At 42.4% G+C, this 13,857-nt stretch overlaps 1 protein-coding gene across 1 annotated transcript; it reads left to right on the top strand.

Moving 5' to 3' along the window:
* Nucleotides 1-1,451: 1,451 nt before the first annotated feature.
* LOC147108661 (CCN family member 2-like) lies at nucleotides 1,452-13,647 on the top strand. The gene is made up of 5 exons (XM_086005357.1): nucleotides 1,452-1,583; nucleotides 2,143-2,359; nucleotides 6,877-7,125; nucleotides 10,244-10,458; nucleotides 12,491-13,647. Exons 1-5 carry the CDS (start codon nucleotides 1,524-1,526, stop codon nucleotides 12,740-12,742), a joined length of 993 nt encoding a protein of 330 aa, XP_085861483.1. The 5' UTR covers nucleotides 1,452-1,523; the 3' UTR covers nucleotides 12,743-13,647.
* The last annotated feature ends 210 nt before the right edge of the window (nucleotides 13,648-13,857 follow it).

Here is a 13,857-nt window from a genome sequence, read left to right on the forward strand (position 1 = left end):
CACTTGCAGGCACATAGCTTTAGTCTGTTGTGGTGGCTTTTTTCTCCCTGAGGAAGGGAAGAGCACCTCCTTATTAGATCTTGCTCCCTGCACCAGAGCTTGGAGGGAGGGCTCATCAAATCGAGGTGCACACTTTTGCTTGCTGGTGGACATGGTTGGTAAATGATGTATTTCATACAATGTCCAAAGTGTTTCCAGTCTCCAGAAGAAGCAAGGCTGCTTGCAGGCCTTAAATCCAACAGCATTGATGACATAATCGGAGGCGACTTTCAGGATGGAAAGACTAATTGGGCCAGGGGTTCCCACATACTGGAAATCAGTTGCCCAATTAGGGGAAAATCGCACTTTTTTCCCCACTTCACATCGGAGTCGGGGTCCTGACGTGAAAACCACCTGACATGCCCCAGCCCAACCCCAGTGGCAAAATTCAGCCCTTTGAGTCAGAAATGGTCTTGACCCTCGCCCTCTTCGGAAGTACTACCCAAAGGATCAACTCTGCTTCTTCTCTAAGGGCTTTTGTTGGATCGGCACCCGGGCTGGTGGGGGGCATTCCTGGGTGCAGATCAGCTCCCTCGCGCTCTGGTTGACTCTTTCAATTCACAGGTCCAAGTTGGACGCAGCCCATGGGGAGGGTCGCTGTAGCTTGCTGCCTCTCTTCCGTGGCCTTGTCCGTGCCCAGGTGGCACTAGAAAGGGAGCATGTGGATCCCAACGGTACACTGCCAGTGGTGGACACTGCAGGGTATAGAGTGTCTGGTGCACCTGGACAGTAATATTAGCATTTGGATTAGGAGTTTCCTTTGGTTTTGTTCAAACTAGACTTATGTCTAAACCAATGTTCCCGCTAATTATTTTTTCATACGCGGTCCCTTTAGCTGGCTGTGTGGTCCATTCAAATTTTCGGGCATGGCCAGTTTCCTCCATGTAAAAGCCGGTGAGCAGCCTGCGCGGGACCTCCAGACCGCAGCGCGGACGTGCAACTTAGTGGGAACATTGGTCTAAACTATTCTTTGCAGTTGTGCATCCTGAACATAAAGGGGCACTTGCAGAATTGTTTTTCTGGTGATGGTCACTCCTATTGGCCAAACAAAAAATAGGCAACAATCATTATTGAGGTACATATTCAACACAAGTAACTCAGTCTACGCAACGCCTATCAGTCCATTTGCAGTCAAATACAATTTGTAAGCGACGGGACCGGTCAGAATGCTGTATTATCTAACACCCAGGACATCGGGAGGAGTTAGGGAAACAACGCAACTTTCTATTTGGCTCTTTAACTGTCGTCCAATAACTAATTGGACCTCATGTTGGCGGATGTCAAAATGTCAGCTGGCATCCGGAATTCGGACAAAGTTGGTGGTGTTCCAGAGTTGTCTCTGTTTGCCGTCCAGTCTGTGATTAACGTCACAGCTCCCTATAAATACCGCTACTTCCCCACTCGCCGCAGGCTGCAAAGTTTAAAACAAGCAGCTTTGCAGAAATCTCCACACTACTGCTTCGAACAGACAGCACCAAAACACCATGAGGAATCTCTGGGCTGATAGCGCATTAGCGTTTTATATCCTTTGCATTGCCTACAAGGTGAGAAAACCAATTTGTGTTCCTATTTTGCACATTTGTATACACTTAAGCGGGTTCAGTTTAGGGAACGTGATAGTTTAAGCTATTGCCTCATGTCAACAGATCCTCAGCAAAGTACATGCAGTAGGTGTGCTTATGGCAAATGTTAAAATTTGTATTTTTTTCGGGCTGGGGCGGGGTCTGGCATAATGCATTTTTATATAATAATATAGTGACTTCTAATTCAACAGAAAATAATTGATGTATCGGCCTGGTTTACTGGATTGGTTTTAATTTTAATTTAAGTTGCTTTTAGCATGTTTCCGTGGTTTACATTGTAATTCAGAATGCACTCATGAACTAGACAATTTCGGGGAAGGTGGATCGGAAACTAACAAAACGTTTTCCTTTCTCCCCACTCTCTCAGTTTGATGTTGGAATAAACTATTACTGGTGTTACTCACCTCACAGCCGTCCCACATACATTCCATGTGTCCACCCACAGCCCCGCCTCTCACACTGTCCAGGCCACGCTGTTCCTCGGTGACCGTATTTTGATGACTGCCGTCTCCTCCCGCAGGTTGGTGCTCAGCTCTGCCCCTATCCCTGCCGCTGTCCCCGGATTCCGCCCCGCTGCGCTCCGGGAGCTGCTCTGGTTGTGGATGCTTGCGGTTGCTGCCGGGTCTGTGCGAAGCAGTTGGGAGAATATTGCACCGGTTTGGACGTGTGCGATCCCGATCAGGATCTGTTCTGTGATCACAGCATCAGCTACTCTGGGACCAGAGGGATATGTACCTGTAAGTTTACTTATCAATAAAAAGGTAATCCTTAATTGTGTATATATCTATAAGATAACGCACAAGGTTTGGAAGAAGGCCTTTCGGCCCATTGCATCATGTGCTTCCAGAAGACCAAACCTGGAGTCACTCCACCACCGTGTCAAACTGTTTTTTACACGAACTCGGTGTCAAGTGAACACTGCAATATTGAATTTAATCGCTATGAATTTGCAGGTTACAATACTGCAGTACCTTCTGACTTTATCATGTAGATCAGGTGTTTTCAGTCACATTTAACGATAGTGTTAGTTCATTAAGATCAATCAGCAGACACAGTTCAGTTTTTTATTTATGTCGCCCATTAAATTGATTTGAGCAACAAGTGATTGCTCTCCTTGGGGAAGGGTAGGTCTCTTTGGGCTGAGGTGGCTCCAAGAGGACATTCCTGGCAATGGAAGATCAGAAGCAAGCCAACCCTCTGTGGCTGATTCAGTAATCCAATATCTTTGGGTGGAGGAAGCCAGTGGATACGTTGGAATGGGAAATGCAGCCTGTGAAGAGATTGAGTATAATCCATGTCTTAGAGGGGGTTCATGATTCCTACTCAGTGAGAATAGGAGTTGAAGTAATGAGTCACAGGCAAGTCAAGATCACACTTCTGAGGAGAATGAAGAGGTTTGGCAAAATGGTCATGCAATCTGTGCTTGGCTTTCCCAATATAGACTGCAATACAAAGCACATTAATGCAAGTATTGAACATCTTTGTTTACGAACATGTGCACAGTGGAACACTTTTTCAGGAAGACAAACTATTCCTGTCAGTACTGGGTCATGACTGGAAAAGACAATCTGATTTTAAATGTGTATCTACTTATCTAATCCCAGAGCAGCCTTCAAAGAGTGTGGCTCAATCCATCATCAGTCTTCACTGTATCTCCTGCCTGACCCATCCAAATATAAGCATTCACTGATTTTACATATAGCCTAATCCAACGCTAGTGGCCTAATCCAACATCAGGCTTCACAGAGCATCTGTGTGGATCAAATTTACATCAGTCTTTTCTCATTTAGTACCATTTTAAAATAAAATAATCATTATGGCCCTGAATTTGTGGTTGTAATGACAGCAAAACTGTCAGCATTTGGCGTCATTACAACTGTGAATCTAACAGCAACTTCTGGCGTCCGCACATGCACAGTTAAACGTGGAAATCTAGAAGTTGCTGACAGTCATTCCCTGCTCCTCCATAGGTCCCCAGAGCCAGCAATCAATTGAAATTACTGAACTGACGAACACTTCCCCTTTTACACTGGAATATCGCCGTTAAAACCCTCCCCCCAAAAGTTAAGCCTTGTTGAATGAGGTGTAACAGGGTTTTTAATGGCGTACTGAGTCATAATTACTGCTGAACAACTGTTCTGGCCCTGAAAAATGAATTTTATATTTGTGGAATGTCAAATCTTTCCACTATGATAAAAATTCCATGATTTTTGATGTAATTTTTTTTACGTTTGTTTATGATATTGCAACTTTTACCTTAATCCCATGTGTATGCCCCAACTTTTATTTTGCTATCTGTAAAATGATTAAAAAGTGAAGGAAAATCAATGCATTTTACTTCCTGGTTTGCGGTCTGTGAGAATTTTTCAATGTGATTGGCTGGTTAGCCTGCTTGATGACATCATTGTTGCTGGATGCTGGAGATCCCCTAGACTTGGCGTCAGATTCAAATTAATGTCGGGAGAGGTGAAATTGACGCCACAGAGATTGCTAGATCTTTGTAGGCAGCTTTCTTCGAGGGCAGCGGCGAGCGCCGTCACTTTGCCGCTGACCATGAAATCCGAACCTGTATATGTTCTCGGAGAATCTTGGTGCCTATTTTGAAAGCAGGCAGAACACATGGCAAGGCTTCCTATTTTTCTGTCTGTACCTGTATTTAATATGAAATTCCCATTAAATACCTGAATCATGATGGATCTGGAAATATTACAATTTCCGTTCATAAACCAGGTGGGAAGATGGGGGTTTTGTTTCGCTGTCAGAGATCTTACTTTAACCAGCTCTCTAGCCATGATTCTGTTTGCTTCTGTGAGCATTGATAGATATTTTGGACTTTGTTAAAAGTCCAAAATATCAACAGAATATTGTCAACTTGTATGGTGCCATGTTTTAATCAGAGTGCAGCCATTTGTACCTAAGTCCTTCCATACATGACAACAGTGACTACACTTTAAAAAATACTTAATTGGTTATGAAGCCCTTTGGAATGCCCAGAGATCATGAAAAGCGCTATAGAATGTTCTTTCTTTCTTCTTTCTATGTAGTACAAAACATTATGCATAAAGTTGGATAGTGAGTGCATTCTTCTGTGCATAGGTTTGTAGATATGCAAGCGATAAATGAGGATTTCGGCCCAAAAAACTGGATTTGAAATAACAGTAGCATAATGTTCAACTGTGCAGGATCTATGCTGAAATACAGGACAGATATATAACTTTCACCTCATTATTTAATCATCTTAAAGCGCCCATTCCAGAGTGACGCTTTCTTGGTCAAACAGTGCAACTGTTGATGTTTGAGGCTAAGTCATTTCAAATCTAGTTTGCGTAACATTTTGTTCTATTTTCTTTGTGTTAACAGTAATTCTGAAGTTATTCCTAGAACCTACTAGTCACCTGGTGAAATTGACAGATGTATAACAAGTTAAAGTTTTAGATTTTCGTCAACTAGTTATTAATACAATCGATGAATAATATGTTTTATTATAATATAATATGGCCTGGTATTTGTGGTCAGCGGAGAACAAATAATACTCGCCGTTCATTACGCTTACAGCTGCCCACAGACTTTTTGTGGGCTTTTGAGCAGCAAGTTAGTCATCAGGCATTGGAAACAGCGCCCTCTACAGGGGATCTGAGACCTGTGTAAACAGGGCAAGCAATAGCTCCTCAACCAATCTGATTGAAGAATCCTTACTGCGACACACAGGGGTCGATTTTCAGTGTGCCGTGAGGCGGGCTTTTAGGCGTGCGGGGGGGCTAAAATCCCGAATTCAGGGGTCCCTACACCATCCCGCCCAAAACCCGCCTCCATGTAAGTTTCAAAGGAGGTGGGTACCCGCCCCGCACTGGGACCCGCCGACCCGAGGCGTGAAGGGATTAGTGCCAATTAACTGCCTGTTAACAGGTAGTTAACAGGCAGTTTTTAGCCTAATCCCTATTTTGAAGGTTGTCGTGTGGGATTCCCGACGGCTCCAAACCACGCCAAGTTAGAGGAGTCGGGCCATCGAGTTGAAGGACTTGGAGGGGTCGAGATGTCGGTGTTCAGGTGAGTGATGGGTGCATGAGTGCAAAGGTAAGTGTGTTTGGTGTGTCTAAAGTGTGTAAAGAAGTTTAAATTACCTGTACTTATCTTTACAGCCTTTCTTCCTCTAGGTTTCGGGAGTCCATCATTCAGCCGGCACAGAAAGCAGAATGGCCGCGAGCTGTCAAAAATGACAGCCTGCAGCTTTCAGTGCCGGCGAGATTTCTAACTGAGTCTGCGTAGAAGGACTCAGGTTAGAAGTAAGACTGTCAGTGTTTGACAGCTTCAAACAGCTGTGAAACTCTGATATTTCATCTGTCAACACGTCTTGACAGATGAAATTTCAGTCTGTGACATCACCTGTTGCCGGGTGGCCCTTAATTGGCCTGCTGAGCCCGCTGGGCGGGCTCAACAAGGTCAATCAAGTTAAAATCACGTGGATTGGCCGCATCTCGATGGAGGCGGGACTACAACCCGAAAGTTGTAGTCCTGCCACCTTCCCGACTTCTGAATGAAAATCCAGCCCACAGTCTAAACCAGGAATATTTAATGTAAAATCATGCACAGAAAGCAAAATAAAGAGAGGGAAAGAAAGATAGGATTAAGAGAGATTAAGATTACCCACTAAACTCACCAGAAAAAAAATTAGGGTTTTTCCATTCTAGTGTAAGTTGATTTTTAACAGCATGTAAGTCTTAATTATTGCTAAACAATCTCTCTGCCACTGAAAATTAACTTTTAAAAGTATGGTGTCTCTTTCCTTCAGATTGTAATTATTGTTTGAGATTTAAAAATAAATCTTTCTGTCTCTTTTAATATCTCTCTCTTAATCCCATCTTTTTTCCTCTGTTTCACTTTCTGTATCTGATTTGGCATTGAATAAAATATTCTAATTTACACTTCCTGGTTTAGACTTTATACATCTCAATGTGATTGGTTAAGGAGATACACAGTTGCTTGCCTTGTTCACACATGTCCCAGATCCCCTGTAAAGCGCTCTAATCACAGCAAGTTCCAGTGCAAAGCCCATAGAAAGTCTGTGGGGAAGTGTAAGGGTAATGAACATCGTCGCTGATCACAAAATCCAAGCCATTATATATATTCTATATTATAATATAAATTAGTGAAATGACATGGCTATATAGTGATATTTTTTGAACATTGAACTATATTACAGTGAAGTTTAGTGTAAATGAGATATGAATTATGAACATTTTTAAATTGTGTCTAGCACTTGAAGCTGGAACATGTGAATTCAATGGGGTGATCTATAAGGATGGTGATGTATTCCAGCCCAGCTGTAAATATCACTGTTGGTGCTCAGATGGAGGAATTGGTTGCATCCCACGCTGTAGTGAAGATGTCCGCCTGCCTGGTCCAGACTGCCCTTATCCAAAACGTGTTGAGATCCCAGGAGAATGCTGTCCTCGATGGATATGTGAGAAGCAAGACAATGGTATCTTTGGCAATGCTTTGGCAGGTACTTATTCAGAGTTCTTTTGTAAATATTATCCTTGCTTTACACTGCAACCCTCATGCGTTATCAGAACAATGGAATCTAATTATAGTGATTGATTTGGTTGATCAGTATAGGCATGCTTGATATATTCTATACTGCTCAGTACAGTGTTTTAAACCATACTTTGCCAGTTTGTCACTTAAAAGTCTTCATAGCACAAAATAATCAAACAGATAGCCTGGAATGATAGCTGATACTTCACCCATCTCTAACGTGTGGAGCAGGAATGGGAAAGGATGAAAACATTTTGACTGAATTAGGATTGGTAATAATCTCTGTAACCTGAAACAATATGGCCGGAGAGGCAAAAGGCCATCCATATTTGCAGTAGAAATGTTAGCCACTTCCTTGGTTGTTAAATATTTAATTGTTGATCCTTTCATACAGCAAAAACATTATAACAACAATTTGCACTTATATAACACTTTTTAATGTCGAAAAACAGTGCAAGGCACTTCACAGAGGCATAATCAGACAACAATGGATATTGAGCCAAAGAAGGATATATTAGGAGGGGTGCCCAAAAGTTTGACCAAAGCTTTAAGGAGGGTCTTAAAGGAACAGGTGGAGAGAGAGGGGTTTAAGGAGAAAATTAGAGTGTGGGGCCTAAACATGGTGACCCATGGTGAGGTAAAGGGAGGGGGATAATGCTCAGAGAAACAGAAAGTTTGGGGGGGGGGGGTGGTTGTAGGGCGGGAGGAGGTTACAGAGATAGATATGTCTGCAGATGATTTAATCAAGAGGCAGCATGTAGATGTGGAAGGTGAGAGGAACCAAAGACAGATCCTTTGTGGATTTGAGGTAATATTGCAAGGGCAAGAAGAGAAGCCATTGCTGGCGATGCTCTGGCTATGATCGGATAGGTGAAAGTGAGACTGTACAAAATCAGTGACACTTTGGAAACCCATATCCATGTGTTGAAACCAGTATTTTGAAACTGGCGAATACCAAGGAGCCCGGAGCCTGTAAGGCATCTGTCTTGAGCTTCAATCAAAGCTTCCAAAGCTGATGACACAGACTCCTGTGTAGAGTTCCTGTCTACAGCGTCCCCAGAGGTGATCACACACACTATGGTAGACAGCAGACTGCTCATGAAACTGGCCAGAATGCCGTACATGCTGGTGCATGTCAAGGAGTTTTCTTCAGTAGGCTGGGCCTTTGAGGTCTGCATCTCGATCCTCTATAGCAGAGCTGGGACCTGGTCTTGCCCTCCGGAAAGCCAGGTCCCGGGCTTCCCTTTCTACCGTCTCCTGCTCCTGCTCATTAGTGCTGGGTGACTCACCCTGTGCATCTGCCTCTGCCCCACTCTCTATCCCAACTGGGGTGCCAATCTCTGAACTGGTGTCTGAAGAAGATTGTGCGAAGGAGAATGCATCTTTGGGAGGGTTCAACTCCTTCAAATCTTGAGCTTCCTGTTGTGTAGAATGAGGAGAGCCTAGAGAAAGTAAAAAGGAACAACGGTTAGTGTGGGGATGGCAGTTAACAAAGCTGTTGAGGATTATCAGGCAGTACTGAGGTGCCACACAGTTTACATTCAGGATTGTGAGAGGAAAGAGAGCGAGAGTAGTAATAAAGGCAGAAACTTTATTGTGGGCTTGTGTCAGCTTTGCCTTCATCAATGCTCCCTGGCCCAAAGTCTGCATGCTTTTCTCCTCCATCAGACTTAGTGGGTGCATGGGTGGATGCAATCCCCTCACCCTGCCCCCCTCCCCGCCCTCAGCTCAGGTCCTCTTCCTATTATGCATCATCTTCTCCTGAAAAAAGAGTTAAGAAAGTTTTTTTTTGTTACATGCTATTCAGCTGTGTGAGCCTTTTTCATCTGGAGAGCATGCAGAGCTGGAGAAGCAGCAAGTTTGTAGAAGGATGGGAATGGCTGCAATAAGAAAAGGTGGTAGCAATTAGCAGGAGTGAAAGGCCTGCGAGTTGTGAGCAGTCACACTCAGACTGCTCTTTGTGACTTGTGAGGGCATAAGCTGCAGATGAGTGTCTATTTGTAAGGAGAAGGAAAGTTGCAGCCGTGACCTGCTGTGATTGGAGAAGAAGTAGGCAGAGCGAGGGGGGAGAAGAGTGAAGTATGTATGGCGGGGGTGGGGGTTTGGCAAAACACCGCTATGGAAAGGTGCGACTCATCTAAATGGAGACAGGAAGCCCTGTATCTCATCCTTGCTGTACTGAACCTCTTCCTGCACTGAAGTCATGTCCTTGGGGTAATGCCATGCGCGCTCACCACCTCAGCGACCTTCCTTCAAGACTGCAACTGGGGGTGTTTCGACGCCCTGGTGCCATCCTTTGGGAAGAGGGCATTGGTCCGCTTGTGAACCTGCTCCACCAGTACCTTCACCACAATGTCACTGAAGGTCTTGCTCTCGACATTCTGCAGATATGGCATCAAGTGGAGAAACAATGGAGCTGGCACTTCTGAGGGATACAGAATAAACAGCAAATGCTGAGAAATCACCAAATTAAACAACAGAACTGACAATTCTGAGTGCCAGTGAAACAATAAGTGTTGCTGTGAAATTGATTACAGTCAGCAGGCAACACTTTTTGAGGGTGGCTATACTCTCTTTTTAAGAGGTGCATTCGCCCTTTAAATACTGGAAGTCTGAGGCGAAAATCTCTTCACTCAATCGGGCGAGCTGCCTATCAGTATTCCTATGCCTGGGCAGCCGAACAATGGCATGCAATAAGGCCCGTCCGTCAAACATCAGCCATAAACACTGTTATTGTTTTAGCCTGAACTATATGATCCATTCACGTGGTGTGGGACAGGCCATAGGGGCTGTTTATTGTAGTGAGCATGAATATAGAGTGTTGGAAACTTTAAAACAGAAACCATCACTATGGTCGTTTTTTTGTGTGTAGCTGTCATTTGCTGGTGCTAAAAATTTCCCAACAGAATTTTTGATTTATATCCTGCAATGACAATATAATGGTTGGCAAAAGTATTAGATTTAAATATACAGTGTTCTTATTGTAGTAGCCTATTTGACAGCCTAAATATATGCATGAGTTGTTAGTTTGTTCATTTTATGACTGATTTTGAAATAACTAAGATTATTGCTTATTTTATCTTCAGCATTCAGATCGGAAGCATTCTATGGAAGATATCCCTCCAGTGTGACTTACAACTGCCCAGAGCAAAGCAGTGAGTGGAGTGCCTGTTCCAGGAGTTGTGGGATAGGGATGTCTACCCGGGTTTCCAACAAGAACCGCCATTGTATTTTGGAGACACAAAGCCAACTTTGTATAGTGAAACCATGCCAACAGGACCATGCCAAACAAACTCAGATGGTGAGCAATAGTAAATCTTTTACCAGCTAGTAATTTATTCAGCAATAAAGTTGTTGTTGATGAAGCACCTTGTAATAAGTTTAAAAAATAGAAGATTTCTAACCTAAATAAGAGCTAAACACTATATTGGTAGTTGAAAGAATTTGAATTATTGGTTTAGTACTCCATATTAACTGATGGTATGTATTGAATGAGCACCCTTATACCAAAACAGAGAGAACAATAGAAAGATGAGTGTTTGCTACATAAACAAAAGGTCCAACCGAGAGCATAATCAGTAGTTTATATAATTATCAGAACTACTGGAAGTGTGTTTTAGTGAGTGCCAAATAAAGATAGTATTGGCTGATCTTTGATAGCCCTGTTTCTAAATACAGACCCTCAACCCAATGGCCCGGATTCTGCGGTAAAAATAACAGTGAGGCTATCGGAGCTCACCGTTATTAAAGAGTAAATCAGACAGCAACTTCCGGCAACCACACATGGTGCGGTTAAATGCGGAAATCAGGAAGTTGCTGTCCGAGTTGCTCTGATCCTCCAGAAGCTGTGCTATAACAGTATCGCGCCGAGACACTCGGCATTGAAATACATGGAAGGGCATGAAGTTGTATTACTTATGTGATAGATACCCACTAAACATGCCAGAAAAAAAGTTAGGGCTTGCCCCTTTAAGTGTAAGTGAATATTTAACAGCGTGATAAGTCTTAATTACTGCCAAATAATCTCTCTGGCACTGAAAATTAACTTCTACAAGTGCTGAGTCTCATTCCTTCAGATTTTAATTAATATTGGCGATTAAAAAAAAATAAAACTTATTTTTTACTTTTTCTTTCTGTCCCTTTTATCTCTCTCTCTTAATCCCATCTTTCTTTCCCTCTCTTTATTTTCCTTTCTGTATCTGATTTGGCATTGAATTCACTATTTTAACTGACACCTCTTGGTTTAGACTCGGTGTGGCTCAGTCTGATTGGTTAAGCAGACACACAGTTGCTTGCCCTGTTCACACATGTCCCAGATCCCCTGTAGAGGGTGCTGCGCTGAAATGGCTTTCTAATCACTGCAAGTTCCAGTGCAAAAGCCCATAAAAAGTCTGTGGGTAAGTGTAATGAACGGCTGACGCCGTTCGTTTGCTGCTGACCACAAAATCAGGGCCATAGTAGTTGGGATTGCTTTGTGAAGCTCTGCATTGTCTTGTTACAATGCTCCATTATGCAGAAGATGCTATTGATAGCTATGTCACGTGCAAAGCTGAAGGGATATTTATTAGTTACAGGAAACTCTTTTTTATCCGGCACCGACGTGGTACCGGTTCATCAAAAATTCCGGATAACCGAGAGCTATATTTAAAAGATACGGAGAGCTGAGAGCTCCGTATAAAGCAACAAACCCTGTTGCTTAGCAACAGGTGCAGAACAATGGCCACAAGTTCCAAGCGTCTCTGTAGCTTAGCAACAGCTGCAGCCACACCCGATTGCACAGCAATAGATCGAGGAAGGCAAGTAATATGAAGTAAAACTTACCTGAACCTACTCCTGAATTTTGCCGGTTAACCGAGATTTCCGGTTATTTAGGTGCCGGTAAATCGAGAGTTTCCTGTATACAAAAGCAAAATACTGCGGATGCTGGAAATCTGAAATAAAAACAGAAAATGCTGGAAATACTCAGCAAGTCAGGCAGCATCTGTGGAGAGAGAAACAGAGTTAACGTTTCAGGCCGATGTCCTTTCATCAGAGTTCTGACGAAAGGTCATCGACCTGAAACGTTAACTCTGTTTCTCTCTCCACAGATGCTGCCTGATCTGCTGAGTAGTTCCAGCATTTTCTGTTTTTATTTTGTGGTTATTATCAGTCTCAGGTAAAGTCAGTTATAGTGATATTTTTGCTGCTGTGAAATTGCGATATTACACAATGATTGGACACTATAATGAACTAACAAACCACAAGTGAGATGTATTTTCAAGCCGGATAATTGCTTTTCACAGCTAATTGTTGTGTTCTGTTTATATCATACCACGTGTGTCCTTTTTTTCCAGAGGAGGAAGATTTGCGAGCCAACAACAACGGCCCCTCAACCAATTCAATTTGAATACAACAATTGCATTAGTGTTAAGACGTACAGACCCATATACTGTGGTTCATGCACTGATAGTCGCTGCTGCACTCCACACAAAACCAGATCAGAGCCTGTGGAGTTCAAGTGCAGGCATGGCAGGATTGTGAAACAGCAGATGATGTTCATCATCACCTGTGCCTGTCATTATAACTGCCCACGTGCTTACAAATAAGTTGGAACCCTTTAACATGCTGCAACACTAAGAGCAGTTTATTTCCATACAAGATTGTACAGTGTAAAAAAAAGTTGCTATACTAAAAGTTTAAACATGTCCTACGTTTCTAAAGAATTTAAAAGGAAACGTTCGGCTTTGAACTACTCCTGTTTAATACACAGATCATCCCTTTAATATTGAGTTTCCAGCACTAATTAGCATCTTCACAGCAAAAAAGGTTGAAGTGAACACTTTCACTTACTACATATCAGCCATTCATTGCTTTGCAGAAATCATTAAAAGTCTTTGTCACGAGATCTTGAGGCTACACTGCTGCTTTAAAGCGTGAAACATATGTAGAATCCTTTGATAACCTTGGATGTTTAACTGACAACCGCAGTTTGGCCAGTTGAGGACGTAAAGTCCCGCCCCTGGTATTCATTTGTTGGGCTGTGAGCTCCCTCTGCTGGATGACACTGGGCTGCACTGTTTGCACAATATAGGAGATTGGAGGAACGTTAACCATATATCTTTCAATATAGCAGAATGCGAATGTAAGCACTAGGAAGCATCTCAATATAAGAGACATCAGCTGCAACATAGTTGAAGATTTGACTATCTTGACTCAATCAATAGCAATACAATAGTTTGTTACACTTTTAATTAAAAGTGAATACCACTTGCATGAGTGTATTAGCAATCAATGGTATAAGATAATGTATATTCTAAATCTTTTTGCTTGAGAAATGTATTTTATGTAAATTTCTGTATATATCAGTACACATTTCCATCCATTACTTTTATATAGTAATTAATTAAAAAAATCTTTCCATTATTTGTCACTGTTTGTAACAACACACATTACAAGTTGTATGGGAACGATTTCTTTTTAACTTTGTAAATAAAATAAGTGTGTAATCATTTATGTACCTGTTTTCATCATTTCACCATTTTACATACACACTAATATTCTGAATAACTAGTTCCAAATTTTCTTTACTTAATACAATTTTTAAATGAGCCTTTTTATTTCCTACATTTCCCTCTTAGTTTGAGAGCTAAAATCCCATGATTTTCACCCCATTCCATGGTGTCACAGGGTTACACAGCAACTTCTGGCGTCCGCACATGCA

Source organism: Somniosus microcephalus, chromosome 13 (genome assembly GCF_052327205.1).
Source record: "Somniosus microcephalus isolate GS21.2 chromosome 13, FLI_Smic_1.0, whole genome shotgun sequence".
In the NCBI taxonomy this organism is placed as follows: domain Eukaryota; kingdom Metazoa; phylum Chordata; class Chondrichthyes; order Squaliformes; family Somniosidae; genus Somniosus; species Somniosus microcephalus.

Bases quoted from the DNA above. Each gene is read 5' to 3' on its own strand.
- LOC147108661 (XM_086005357.1), top strand. From the start codon at position 1,524: ATGAGGAATCTCTGGGCTGATAGCGCATTAGCGTTTTATATCCTTTGC. The intron at 1,584-2,142 runs GTGAGAAAACCA...CTCCTCCCGCAG, and splicing joins TCCTTTGCATTGCCTACAAG to GTTGGTGCTCAGCTCTGCCC. The intron at 7,126-10,243 runs GTACTTATTCAG...TTTTATCTTCAG, and splicing joins CTTTGGCAATGCTTTGGCAG to CATTCAGATCGGAAGCATTC.